We start from the raw sequence: 14,080 nt of genomic DNA, 5'->3' as shown, positions 1-14,080 counted from the left end.
GTGGGTCTCCTGTGCGTGTTTGTGGACGGTTTAGTGAAGATCTCCTGTGTGTGAGTCCCTCGCAGGGCTCTCCGGTGTGTGTCTCGAGGTACAGAATGACCCTGATGTGTCAGTTCTGCTTAAAAGAATGAATGGAGTGCTGGTGGACCACTGTGACTCACTACCACACACACACACAGGAAACTTCCCCAGGGCTCTCCCTATGATCACTGTACCCCACCCACACACACACACACAGCTGACATATTTCCTCGAAGCCCATCTATAGGCTCCTGTTTTACGGCTGCATCACGACATTGACATGACACCCGCAGGCCGCAGTTTCCGTCCCTATATATTCACAGTACGTCTACACATGTAAAATGTTATTTGTAGTCAAGCTTGCCTTTTTTTTTTTTTTTTTTTTTTTTTTTTTTACAGCTACCCCGTAGGGCAGATTGAGTATGTATGTGTGTTTGTACATTATTTCACGAAGAAGAAAAACGTGGATTACCATGAGGGCAGAGCAGAGCTGGAGGCCATCAACCTTTTGAAATAGCAGTTTTTTAAAGACTGAAAGGAACTTTATGACTATGCATGTTCAGCAGGAAACAAAACACACAAACAACTAGCTGAATGTGTTTATTAGAGTTTCAGAGATGCAAAAATCTGCAAAAGGCTGAGTAACAGAAGAAAAAAAAAGGCAGAGAATGCACACACTGCCTATGAAAAGTATCCAACAACCTCTGGAAGACTACTTAGTTTTACAACATTGAATTGTAGTGATGTAAAAAGACATTTGGACAATGATGAGATAAAAGCTCGTAACAAACACATCCAAATTTGAATTAGCGACGTGAAACAGAAAATAGCATTTTTCTTTCTTTCTTTTTACCCACCAATGCTGCAGCCAAGTGTTTTGCGACATCACGAGGCACAAACTGATCATTGTTGTAGAACCCAGGAGTGAAAAGCTATTTGGTTAGAACACCTGTATCTGAAAGCTGCAACGTAAACTCAACTTTGGTACCTAAAATATGATGCGTGCCATCTTTTAGTACATCTATTGGGATTCTATGTTGTAAAGCAGTAAACCAAAAGGAGTGAATACTTTGTACAGGAAGTGTTAATGTTCCTAAACACAGGTGAGTCTTCTCTCAACTCCCGCTGCGGTCAGACGGCAGTTATTAACACACACTCACACGTCCACGCACTGTGTATCCACAATCTTCACAGGTATGATGCCGGAAGGTGTTTCAACTAGCATTTAGCAGAAAACTGTGATATCTCACCAACCAGGGCCAAGCAAAAACATTCTACAGTGTGGCAACTAGCGTCCTCTGCTGTCAAAATAAATAAATCTTTACATTACGGAAAAACTAGAGGTGGCACGCAGGCAGCAATGCTACAAGGTAGTGAGGATAGGCAAAGTTCAACTGGTAAGGCAACTGTTAATCCTTTAGGAGAATTATTTACAAGTTTGGACCCAGGCAGATAGAATGATAGAGCTCTGAAATGTACTTTAATTTGTTTCTTGCACTCACAGATTTTTCAGTAGGACCTGTGTCCCAAATTATAAAAATACACCTTTTCGAAAGATTCTAAGTTATGCATTATGAATACAAAAAGACACTTATTTATTCAAAAGTGACCAATTCATAATCTAAAACTTCATAAATACTGCTGGTTATGACAAAATTACCTATGTACTGTATTTTGCTTCTAAGCATCACCTGTGTATCCCAGGCTTTAAAAAAAGAACCTACAGAGAGGAAGCAGTGCTGAGGAAAGAAAGACAATGCAATGCTATTGATCAAGCCAGAGCAAAGTTATTGTTTTGAATTGAAGTAAATCTGGTTGAAAAGGTGACCTTCTTTGTTTGTCTGATTCAGAACAATAATAAATCGATCGCTTCTCTTACTTTAGCATATATTTCAACAATTTTGATAAGACACGACTGTCACCTGCGGAGTTCTTCTTTTAATCTTAAGAAAAATAATGTTTTTCTTCCATCATGTGACTCTCTTTCCTTTACTCCTCAACAAGCACAAAACAAAACATCCAACATACGGTATGAATACTGACACACGTGCAGAACAGTGGACACAAGTACATAAAAGCAACGCAGACTACGGTTTAGCACAGTACTGGCAAACATCCTGCAGAGTAACAGACATTGATCAGTCACCGGTCATTTTTCAGTCCCAGTTTTGCTCCCTGTGGAACAAACTCTGGACAAAATCACATCACAGTCTCTTATGACATCAGCTTTACTTGCAGTATTGATCATTCAGTTTGGACCTGCGCAATCATCCCAGTGATTTGTTGAGCAGAAAGTACAGAAAGTGAGCTAAAAAAACTGATTGAGCTACAAATGAATGTCAAGGTTCTATTTTCTAACAACAACAAAAAATGCTAAGCACTCAGAAATAAAGGTGCATCACAGCGTTTTTTCCAGTGGAAACAGTGGAACGCTGGGTGCAAACTAAGCAGGAAGCGATTCAGGAACTATTCAGGGTGATTGTGGTCCATCAAAGTGTCCATTAATGCCACAGCTCCCAGATACAACTTCTGTGCATCAAGTAAAATTGATCCGTGCACAGAAACCAGTGTATGTTATGTATTTTACATGTGATCCCATCGTTCGTTTTACTTTTTTGTCCAGTTTATATTCAGAGGAGCAGATGGAAGTGTAAGGCCGTAATCCACATGCAATACGAGTGTCTGCACTTTCTGAGTGTCCATCATTCTCGTCTGTACAGTCCCAGAATGATGAAGTCACTGGAATGTTCAGAGGTCATCCGATGAGGCCGAACATCCACCCTCTAAAGAACAAACACCCAGACGGTCAGCAATTCAACATCAAATATGTCACATCTTATCTTCTTCTTCTTCATGTACATCTGTAAAGATTTGCATTTTTACTTAACATGCAGTTGCCTAAACGTAAAATCAGTTTCAGAGCATTTTCAAAGTGCCCGGGGAGGTCAAGCTTAAAATTTTCATCCAGACCATGAATGTCTCGGAGCCATGGCAACCAGATATGAGGCTGCTCATGAGATGTGGACTCAATATGCTGCGGTCAAGAGAGCAGATAAACACAGATATGCAGTCTGACAGATAAACCAACAGATCAGCTTAAGGTGGGGAATAATGCCTTAACTTTCAGACCATATGATATGTCAATCCTCATAGTCCAAAACCAAAATAGAGAAAGCAGTGGCATGACATCGCATTTCATAGTCAGGCGATATTTGGAACTTTTTACTTTGAAAATGGTTTACAATGAATGGATTAGAAAAAATGATGCTAGGAAAAATGAGTCACATGGATGTCAGCATGAAAACTTCTGTTGTCACGGAGAAAATAGCTACTTTTTTATTGACTTAAGTGTTATTGGCTTCACGAGCCAAAGCATATGATAATTTACGAACTGCAACCAAAACAGACAAAACTGCTACATTTGGAGATAATGATTGTAACAGACTACATTTCTATCTGCTGGAATTTACTCTTATTCCCAAGCACTGGTTTTTATAAATGAAAACATGTTGACATCCACCAATGAGCTTTACGAAGTTCACAGACCACAGAATACAGTGATGATATTTAAATTTAAATTAATCTAATTCAAAAAAGGGATGTGAAAGTGTCTTACCTCGCTTGTGTCCACCATTATCGAATATCTCTAAAGAGCTGAAAAATAAACAATTGAGGAATTATGACAAAGAAGTAGATGGACAGACGGAGACAGTGGGATGTGTAGACAGAAATACAAAGAGCTGAAGACAGTGATAGACTGCAGACAGAAGGGAAACAGAAGACAAGTTCAAGTGTGAAAAAGAAGTGTGTTTGAGGAAAACATAGAGCTGTAGATATTCTGAGAGATTAACATTCAAATATCATACCAAACATCATCGGATTCACCTCGAGAGTCATAAACAGGGGCAGTGAACCGTCACAGCTTTCACTCACACATACAAGAGCAGGTCTGTCGTGAGATGACAGTGAGTCTCATACAAAGAGACACACACTGACACACATGGTCAGTGTACCATATTTACTCTTTCACTTCACATTGAAAATTTAACATCAGCATGCAGTGCATCTCTTTCCTCCACGCCCCACACACACACACACACACACACACACACATCCTGCATAAATCCAGCTGTCTGCTGCTGTCCCATCACCAAAGCAATCACACCTCTTTTTTTACGCACCCAACAAAAAATTGTTCGAGTACAATTCACCGAACAGAATCAACAAAAAATATCTGAATATCTGGAGGGCAACAACACAGCAACCCTTGAATCATGTTGTTGCCAGACAAAGTTACATCAGACTGGGATGAAGTCATATGTGCTGCTGCAGTCTGCAGCAAACTAATGAGAGGTATGTGTTAGCTAGGAAAAAGCAGGAGGGGACAACTGCATCATCAGATCGTGGACATTTGGTCTCATAGCATCAAGACTGAGCACAGAGTGAAGTGTTTTGGATGGCTGCACTAAAATGCTCTAGACAGATGGAGAGTGTAATGTTGACATTGCTGAACAGTTCTAGTGTAATGACAGTGCTCTTGAAATATAGTCCAACAAACCTACAATGAAGATGATCGTCTAATTCTTGCGAAACTCTGTGAACTGGTATTGCAGCAGTGCTGTCAGAAATACTGTTAGTGACAGACTATGCAGGTTACAGCTCACTTCAAGCGTGCTATTCTTTGTGTTTTTTGGGTGTTTTGACGCAAGCTTTGGTGAAGCTTCACCTGAATAATTCTGAGTAATTCTGTTTTCTTGGGTCTCAGTCCAAAAGGCCTGCAAAATGAAGATGCCGTGGTCTACTCCTCTTCACATCATCTGGATTCTTAAACATTTTTAGACTCAGACACGAATTTGTTATGTTCCCCTGGAATCTAGGCTCATGAAAACACACATTTATGTTTCACAATGAAGAGCCCTGTAGTCCATTTTTGGTCAAAACCCACAGTTTGAGAACCCAGATCTCATCATGATGGTTAAATCAAAGATAAATCACAGAACAGAGATTATCAGTCCAGCACAGGTGCAACCCCCAACTCCTGTCCTCCTTTTGGAAGAAGGGATAACAAAAATAAAACATTTATCAGTCCTCTGGATGCAGAGCTCTGATCTCATGCACCATCTTTTTTGTGAAATACATAGAAATCAGTCCTCCTAAGCACATCCAGAAATCTGGTATAGGACATGTGCAAATGTGTTCTACTCTTGATGAGGATCAGGGTTGAGGGTCTGGACCACCTGTCCAGCATGAATGTCTCTGATTAGCCACCAGCTTTGGATTGAGCTGCCTGGCTTGACCTAGATTAGTCCCAGTGATTGGTAGATTGACTCACAGCAAGCGGGTCTTGGCTGAAAGCGGCTACGCTGTTCCGCATCTCATTCTCACTGCCACGCAGCGGTATCAGTGACACGTTACCATGATGCGTATCCGGCAGCACACGGCTCACCCGTGTCTGCTGGAGTCCGTTAACAGGCCACACATCACCGTCGTTCTTTAGTGAGGAGTGGACAGACAGAAGAGACAAAGACAGGGAGGAAGAAAAGATTTTACTAAACTATAAGCTGCAAACTGCACTACAATACTAGTATATCATGAGGAAATTGTTTACTTAAAGCATGTTACTATGTCATGCCATCTGTTGATTAATGCTCCCTACAACAATGCAGTGTTATTACTAATGTATTTCTAGGTATTTTAAGTTATTGCAAATATCAGGGTCCAGTATGTGTGTAAAACATGTGCATTAATCTACTAAACTTCTAAACCTGCCAGTGTGTGAAGCGTGTGCTTTGTTTCTCTATTCACAAAGACTACACCATTTATCGTAGCAAGACACCGTGAACACAGGAAGAACTGTCTAATCTAAGAATTGAACAAATCAAGTGCGAATTTCAGCTTCAATGGAATAAAACAAGCAAATCTAAGCTAAAAATCTGGATATTTCAATAAAATCCTTTTATTCTAATGTAAAAAAATCTAACAATTCTGTGCTCCTCCGCAGCGAAGAAGTCACTAGTGCCACAGCTGTGAAGAACAATCACATGACAAAAAATTCTGGCATTTTTTTCAGATGAACTGCAGGCTGTGTTTAAACAGAATAGATAGGAAACAAGGATGGAAACTAACTAAAAATGTCAGTGGTAAAATATCTGTAATATGTAGAGTTAGTATTGGTAACACCTGTGGGCAAGATTGAAGTAGTATGTATGTAAAAGAGAACACACCTGGATACTGAGAAACGTAGCATACCACTCCCTCATTTCTGACTGGGTGTCACAACAGAGATACCTACAAATAAACAAAGGGTGACAAAGTGAGGCAAACAGTATGATAAAATCAGGAGGTTGTGTCTGTGTCTATGTGTGTGTGTGTGTGTGTGTGTGCATGTATTTGTGGTCTTGGGAGACAAGAAATCCGAGAGGCCAAGGGAAATTTTGAAAAAAAAAAAGGAATGAGAAGAAAGAGAGGCACTCAAAGATATTAACTGAAATTGACATGTTCTCTCCTATGGTGCCCAGTGGTGACGCCACAAGCGTAAACACAGAGTGTGATTCCTATTTTAAATTTCCACCAAAGAGAAACACTGATTAGGACCTTCAGCATTCAGTGTGTGTGTCTGTGAAAAGTGTGAGTTTTCGTCTCTGTAATGTCTGTGTGTACGTGCATATTTTATGCCACTCAGGTTGCCATCTCATAGCCCTCTGAGTCATCAGCCATGTTGTGGTGCTGAATAAATAGACTTTATTTATACAATTATTGTTGTTATGAACACAGATAGGGACTCCAACAATTATTCAAGTGCTCTCCATTGAGACACAACAAAACACTGACACAAACAGACTTCTAGAGTGTCGTTCAGCGAATATCGCAGACATAAATTCAGCTACAGTCTTGCAATTCGCCACACATGCCAACACACTTCACACACAGAGCTTGAATGCATTTCTATGCCTAACAGAACTTATTAGTGCTTGATTGGATACAAAAGAAGGCGTACAGTTTAGCATCTCATACATCTGAATTTTTCCTTTTTACTTGCAATTAACCACCCGCTAATCTAAAACATTATCAGCTGCAGAAAAATGAGTGCCACTCATGAATCATTATGGATTTCCACAAAGCCACTGAATATGATTAACATAATATTCTGAAAATTCATCAGCGTCCCTGTAAGCTTAAGTACAGTGGCTGCAAGAATCTGCAGGTAAAACGGTGCAACAAAAAGGGAAAATTAACATGTTAACAGTCTTGTAGGGAGAGAAGCAATAACAGGAAAAACTAAGCGACATTAAGTGCAGGAAAGGTTTGGTTCTCTCTCGCACATGGCCACCTCCTCATCCACGATTTTTCATATTTTCACACTCTTTTTTTATCTTGAGCCACTCTTACACAATGTGTTTTTACCCGCAGTAAATTCAAAGTTTCTAACTTAGAATACAGCATCTCCCCTTCAGTGTGATACTCTGCCTGTCTTCCTTCCACCTCCTCCTTTATCTTTCTCACACATTCCCTCCCTCTCTCTGAGTCTTCCTCTCTGGAGTGTTCTTTTCTGTGAGGGACATGACGTTTGAGCGTAACCAGGAGATGATACTGCCTACACCTTGACTGGAACAGCCTTCCTATTACAGCTGTGAAGATCTCTAGTGCTGTTGACAATACAGAGGCCAGTGTAACACAAACACATGCTAAGACACAGAGGATGCGCATGGATGTACACACACAAACTCAACTAATACAAATGCATGCACAGAGGGATGTATACGTGAACAGACCTGGATTAGAATAGAGCCGTGGTTATAGGTGTATTCATGTGTGTTTCCCTCCTAGGTGGAGCCGACCTTTCATATGACTCTATCTCGAAACTCTCATGCAGGGATCTGACCTTGTTTCTGTGCCCACAGAGAAACTGCCAGCTTTCTCTCATGTTGATCATGTTTACATGCATAGTAGAAAGGTGACCATGCTGCCAGTGAGGGAAAAGTGCCACAGCCGGCTAAACACAAAGACAGCGAACATGTCGGATCAACTGAGTAAGTCAACTGCAGGGACATCTGAAGCTAGATTAGTGTTGCAAACTAGTGTGATGCTTGAACCATATGAGTAGGACACAAATGAAATTCATATTTTCCCGTTCTGTTCTTCATACTGAAATAAACATGCGATTTAAATGCATTGTGGGGAGCAGCAGAAGATAGACGTGTGTACACATGTCACCATTTGTATCAGTTCGACGAAAAAAAATTATGTATATTGTGTTCAGATAGAAGATGGGATGATTGTAATGCATCTGGTAGTTCAATACAGATGTTAGCACGTGTTCCACATCTCTGTTCCTGCTGGCTGTAGTCTTGCAGATGATTTTAGTTGTATCAGTGGTCCTGATTGTAAAGTGTTCCCACTTGGCACCTGCTGTTGCGCAGATTTTTTTTGCTGTGGTTGCTGCTGCTCAGTCCATAGCTGGCTTCACAAATCACTTGTTGAACTTGCTGCTGCCTGTGTAAATAATCATGAAATATGTGGTACGGTGCAAGTGGACACCAAGTCAAAACTCCATGAAACCTACAGCTGAGGGTAGATTTTAAATGGATAAGTACGGACTGGAATACAAAATATATTGTTTTTTTTTCCCCAAATTTTAACTTTTTGGTTTTAAATGGGAAAAAATTAACACATTCTGCTATATATTTTTTAATGTACAGGTTGTAAAAGACATCCAGCTGCCACACCAGGCTTTAGCCTCTCTAGCTCCCACATATGACGCTTAATCCTTTGCCTCACAGTGAATGTTTCCCTGTGTGATAACTGGGAACAGTCAGATCCCAGAAGACTGTACTGGCTCAGTTGGGTAACTACAGAATATAGCAATTACTTCTGAATAATACGCAGTAACTTAGATGCTGATATGAACTGATTTGAAACCATAGACATGTCAATCATGAGGCTGACTTTTGATTCCAAATAATAACAAAAAAGACCAAAGAAGTATAGAAGAAAGAAGGAGAAATATCTCGTTCATTCCCATTTGGGATTTTCCAAATAACATATTCCAATCTGGACACATCCCTAGTAGAACTATTGAATCACAGCTATTTGAGGGTAAACAAATGAAACTAAGTTAAATTTATAGAAATGTTAGGTAGGAAAAAAATATAAGAGTTTCCTGATGCTATCAAGGTGACTTTTATTCTCATTCAACTTAGATCTGTTTTATCAGTTGCTTTCCTTAACATTGAACACGATTAACACAAATTGTGGCTTACAAGAGCATTAACTGTATTGACATGAAAAAATAGCATAGAATGCATGTAAATGCAGTTGGTTTATCATCTTTAGTTTTCAAATGTAACAGCAGCTTTTGGGAGGATGATCAGAAATCAAGAGAGGTGCACACACAATATGCCTTGGGGCTGCATCTATACTTGAGCTGCAAACTGTTCTGAACTAACAATATTCAAAAAACATTAACAGTGTACGTCTGATTTGATGTACAGTAGCTGTGAAGCAGCCCACAGCACCAAATATGGCTGAAGTTTAGGTTTAATGACGATAAATGAAAGTAAACCCCCTCCACCACCACAAAAAAAACCATGTAAAAACATATATGCTTGTTGACGGCATATACAGGGCTTGCCTGAGCGATGATTAGTGTGGGCTGACAGCTGTGTGTTATATACAAGAGGTTTAGATGCTGTACATGCAGCTCCGGACAGCTACTCACCACTGATGCCTCTCTGGCTTCTCTTGTTTCTTGCTCTCATCCACCACTGTTAGCCCCCAACTACAAATGAACAGAGAAGGAGGCAGAAGGATAAAATTACTTTAATAAGAATCCTGGTGCTTAAGATTCTTGGATGCTGTCTGCCCCCTAGTGGTCACCCTGTTTATAAGTTCCCATGAGTATTTTAAATGAGGCAAAAATGTATCCAAAATTAAAAAATGAATTATTGAAGATTAGTCATTAATTATTCCTTTAAATTATTATGCTGAAGAGTAAGTGGAGCTGCAGATCTGGCTCTCAACCAGTGTACATTTGCAAACTGATAAATAACAAAGACAGCCCCAGGGCACTGACTGATTTGACTGAAAATAAAAAAAGACAGTTGAATGAAAAGTACATAAAAAATGCATACATTTTCCTGGCACTTCCACATTTATTATCCCAATAGATGCAGTTTTAACTCTTTCCAGCATTTGTTTTCATCATTTACCCACTGCTGGATTAAATTATTTTGACTCAGACAGCACTTATTACCGTCAGCACTGATGTTGAGCTCTGTAGAACATTCACAGACAAAACTGACCAAAACATTGCATTTTGCTTTTAAGTGTAATACTAATCACTTCCGCCAGTAGTATTGTGGTGCAGTGGTGTCGTACTGCTGTAAAGCTAAAGAGGTAATGTGCATTTATTTTTGTGCTTTGAAAAGCAACACCAAAAGTATATCTTCTTAATATCCAGACAAACATACTTTATATAGTACAGTGGAAAATAGACAGTAGGTTATTTTTTTGTGCCCACTGAAATGAGTGGTAGATCACTGTTGATTCTCACGGCATGTTTTTATCATGGTATCACAGCTCTTGCCATTCAGAGATGCCACCTGTTGCTTTGCCACTTAGTTGTCATGAGGAGGACGGTCAGTGCTACACAGCATGTGCTCACCACGTGGGAGGACGGAGTCTCTTCTTGACACCGAGGTAAACCTTTAGGTTTTTCACTGGCCAATCACGTTCTGGACGGTTACTCTGACAGAGAAAAAAAAATTGTCAATATGTCTGGGACAGAATTCAACTGTTTAAAAGACAAAGGGAAAGAGTTTTTCCATGTGTATCTCTGTCAGTCTTACTCTGACTTCCTTGTACATTCTAAGCGATGTGGAATTCAGGATGAAGTATCGGTCATGGAAACTTCCAGAGGGTAGCCCCAATCCCAAAAGGCTTCGCTCCTCTCTGAATTTCATCATCCCGTGTTTGGATGCATCCACTTTGCTGGCTACAGGGCAGAAGGAGAGATGAAAAGGTATGCAACAATGGGGCAGACAAAACAATGCAGTGATTCAGAGATTAAACTTTGGTTGGTTTGTGTTTACCTAAGAAGAGAACCATTGCCTGAATAGCAAGGTGTTTCTTAATGAGCAGATGGGAGTCGGTGCCAAAGGAGTGAAGGATTGGTAAGACTCGCTCCTGATAGTGCAGCAGACGTTCTGAGGACACGGTAAGACAAGATGATGTAACAAAATCTGCTTCAACCTCAAATCATTTCTTTATATAATAAAGAATTTTATCATGACGAAAGAAAGAACATGAGATTCAAACAATGCTGCTGTCAGAGAACCGCACTGAGTTCTTGATGCTATGAATGGCAGTGCACAACAGTTTTAGAAGCTATAGAAAATGATTTGCCATTATAATTTTAACAATGGAGTACAGACTGGGTTTACAATGTTACAGTCTTGAACAGTATGTGCTTATTCCACCTACGTACCAAACTCAAAAATAGACATGAGTAGTCTGTAGTAAGCAACTGAGTGACAGCATTTCCTCCAGCTCTTCCTGTCACTCATACTCTCTCTAATTTCCTTCCATTTCTCAGAATCTTTCCTCCATCTCCTCATATAATCGGCAGGTTGCTTTTCTGACTAGCAATGGAAAATTTGCCAAATCAGCTGAGTGTTACTGGCATTTGATAAGCCACCTACAGGCTTCCTGGTGGGGAAACAGATGGCCCACATACAAGGCTCAAAACAAACCAAGGCACACAGTCACATTGCTGAGACTGATCTTTTTGCCTCTGGAGTTGGTGTGTCACTTTGCGCAGTTCAGACTTCAGGCTGAGTGGAGAGCACTTCACAGCTTTGTTTTTGTTTTGCTGTGGGCCTTTTTTCAACTTTCATGTTAATTTGACACAGCTAGTTTTTAACCATATGAACCCACATTGCTTTCCAAACCAAAGGAGTCTTCTGCTGACAAAAAAAAAAAAAACATAATTTGCACCAAAAATTATAAACACATGAAGTATTTGTTGAACTACTGCTCCGCCACCCTTGTGTCTCACCCATTTCCTCCTTGTCGCTGACCTCCCAGCAGCTCCAGTACTCGTTGGCTTCAACTGGGATGTTTCGTCGGTCCAACACCTCACATGTCAGCTCTGCTGCTGTCATGGAACCAGGGATCTGAGGTAAGAACAAAGCAGTTATTCCTGAGTTTTTCTCTCATCAGCTTGCAATAGTATCACTTAACATATACCACGTGAGAGAAGAACTGAGCACTGAAACTGATAAAATGTACAGTAATATTGTGTTACTGGGTGAAATCCAATTCACCTTGACGTGTTGCTCTGCTTTCCCCTTCTTTTCCTCCAGGTACACTGTACAGATGAAGTGGCCTCCAGGTTCAGTACTCTGAGGTGTCAGCACACACAAACACAGAAAAGATCAGGATAATAAACAGCAGCATACACAGATGTCCAAATACAGCATATGTATGCACACATAGAATAGCTTAGTATGTCAATTTGATACAATTCATGATGATTTTAAGCTCTTTATAAAGTCACACACTAAAAAACACTGAACAATAATACAATAGATCATATATGACTTCAACAATGAAACCTACATTGTTATGCAAACTATCTACAGAAAGGCAGCTTAGGCCATTGAAATATTCTTTGTGTAATACAAGATTAAATGTGTTTTATGAAAATGTGTGTGGCTCACAGGAAACTTTGTGTTGAGCTTCTCTCGCACTTTGATGATAACTTTGATTTCTTCTAGCTGCTTCTTTAGCTGCTGCTCATCCACCTGCAAACCAGCATCAACATTCATTCACACACAAACAATGAATCAACAACTTAAAACTTCAACTGTAGCATTTTGCCAGTCTATAGATTTTAATGTGAAATTGCTATCAGCATTTCAAAGCTTCTTGTTCCCGCTAAACCAGCAGGAAATGAAATCTTCATGTTGTCACATGAAAACCAGTAAAATGATCTTGAATGTAATCTTCTCAGTACTAAGGTTTCAGTCAAGATACGGCTTTCTGTAGTTTGCGGCTGTCTTTTATGAGATGTGTTGGTAAAGAATCTCAGTCATCCTGGGCTTAAGTTTCGTTTCAGGTCATAACTAAAATAGGCGTTCACATGATAGTTGAAACCTTTTCCAGAAACTCAAGCAAGTCTTTCAGGAAAAGTAAAATTTGAAGGTTGCTACTGGGATTTCATTTCAAGCTCATGAGAGGCAATCATATCACTACACATTTCCTCTGTTGAACTTCTGTCTAGTTTTTACATCATCTCTACTAAATTCACTGGAAACATGCAAAAAGTGCAGCATGAATAATCTTGCCATCACACAATATGAAAATGACCCTAGTTGAGATCTGTTTCTATTCATAAGATGATGATGATGATTATATAAACACTACCAGCCAAAAGTTGGGACACATCTTCTCATTCAGTGTTTTGTATTTAATTATTGTATTGTAGGTAAATACTGAAGATATCAAAACGATAAAAGAATACATATGGAATTATGCTGTAAACAAAAAAAGTGTTAATCTTCAGTATTAATCTACAATGTAGAAAATAATACAAAAAAATAAAAAGCATTCAATGAGAAGGTGTCCAAACTTTTGACTGGTAGTGTATGTAAACATTTCTAGAAAAAAAGGGAATGATCTATTTCTTAAAGTTTATTTTCAGCATATTTTTAGAGCTTTATCTTGCAGCCAGTATAATAAAAAGACATGTTTTTTGACATCTCAACATTTTATTATAAGTGTGCTCTGTGTGTAATGCTTGCCATTTCCTGATGTCATGATGTAAGATTAAAGCAACAAAAAACCCCTGGAGAAACAGGTTTGCCTTCTCTGATCATCCCTTCGTGTAACATTGAGTCTTACCTCAAAGATGAGTGTGTAGTGCTGTATGAGGTCCTCTATGGCACGGCCAGCAGTGTAGTCCTTTCCATCAGTCTGGAACAATGTGGGACCAAACACTATGGCCAGATTGTGAAGGTTCATCTGGCTTAGCTCAGAAAACCGCTGCACACTGAAAACA

The 14,080-nt window shown here is 39.6% G+C and overlaps 1 protein-coding gene across 3 annotated transcripts in view; it reads right to left on the bottom strand.

Moving 5' to 3' along the window:
* Positions 1–606: 606 nt before the first annotated feature.
* Positions 607–14,080, bottom strand: part of LOC111579983 (arf-GAP with Rho-GAP domain, ANK repeat and PH domain-containing protein 1) — a 56,820-nt gene continuing 43,346 nt past the window's right edge. For 2 of the 3 annotated variants that reach the window (XM_023287530.3, XM_023287532.3), the window contains 12 exons: positions 13,924–14,071; positions 12,741–12,824; positions 12,345–12,422; positions 12,077–12,194; positions 11,112–11,225; positions 10,869–11,014; positions 10,685–10,767; positions 9,740–9,799; positions 6,246–6,309; positions 5,354–5,512; positions 3,638–3,675; positions 607–2,804 (listed from right to left, as the gene is read on the bottom strand). In XM_023287530.3, the coding sequence (XP_023143298.2) occupies positions 3,655–3,675; positions 5,354–5,512; positions 6,246–6,309; positions 9,740–9,799; positions 10,685–10,767; positions 10,869–11,014; positions 11,112–11,225; positions 12,077–12,194; positions 12,345–12,422; positions 12,741–12,824; positions 13,924–14,071 (1,075 nt within the window). In that variant the 3' untranslated portion in view covers positions 607–2,804; positions 3,638–3,654. The remainder of the gene's footprint in view (positions 2,805–3,637; positions 3,676–5,353; positions 5,513–6,245; positions 6,310–9,739; positions 9,800–10,684; positions 10,768–10,868; positions 11,015–11,111; positions 11,226–12,076; positions 12,195–12,344; positions 12,423–12,740; positions 12,825–13,923; positions 14,072–14,080) is intronic. The other variant, XM_023287531.3, reaches the window with a different exon arrangement.

Source organism: Amphiprion ocellaris, chromosome 7 (assembly GCF_022539595.1).
Source record: "Amphiprion ocellaris isolate individual 3 ecotype Okinawa chromosome 7, ASM2253959v1, whole genome shotgun sequence".
Taxonomy (NCBI): Eukaryota; Metazoa; Chordata; class Actinopteri; family Pomacentridae; genus Amphiprion; species Amphiprion ocellaris.
This window is presented reverse-complemented; position numbering and strand designations above follow the sequence as displayed.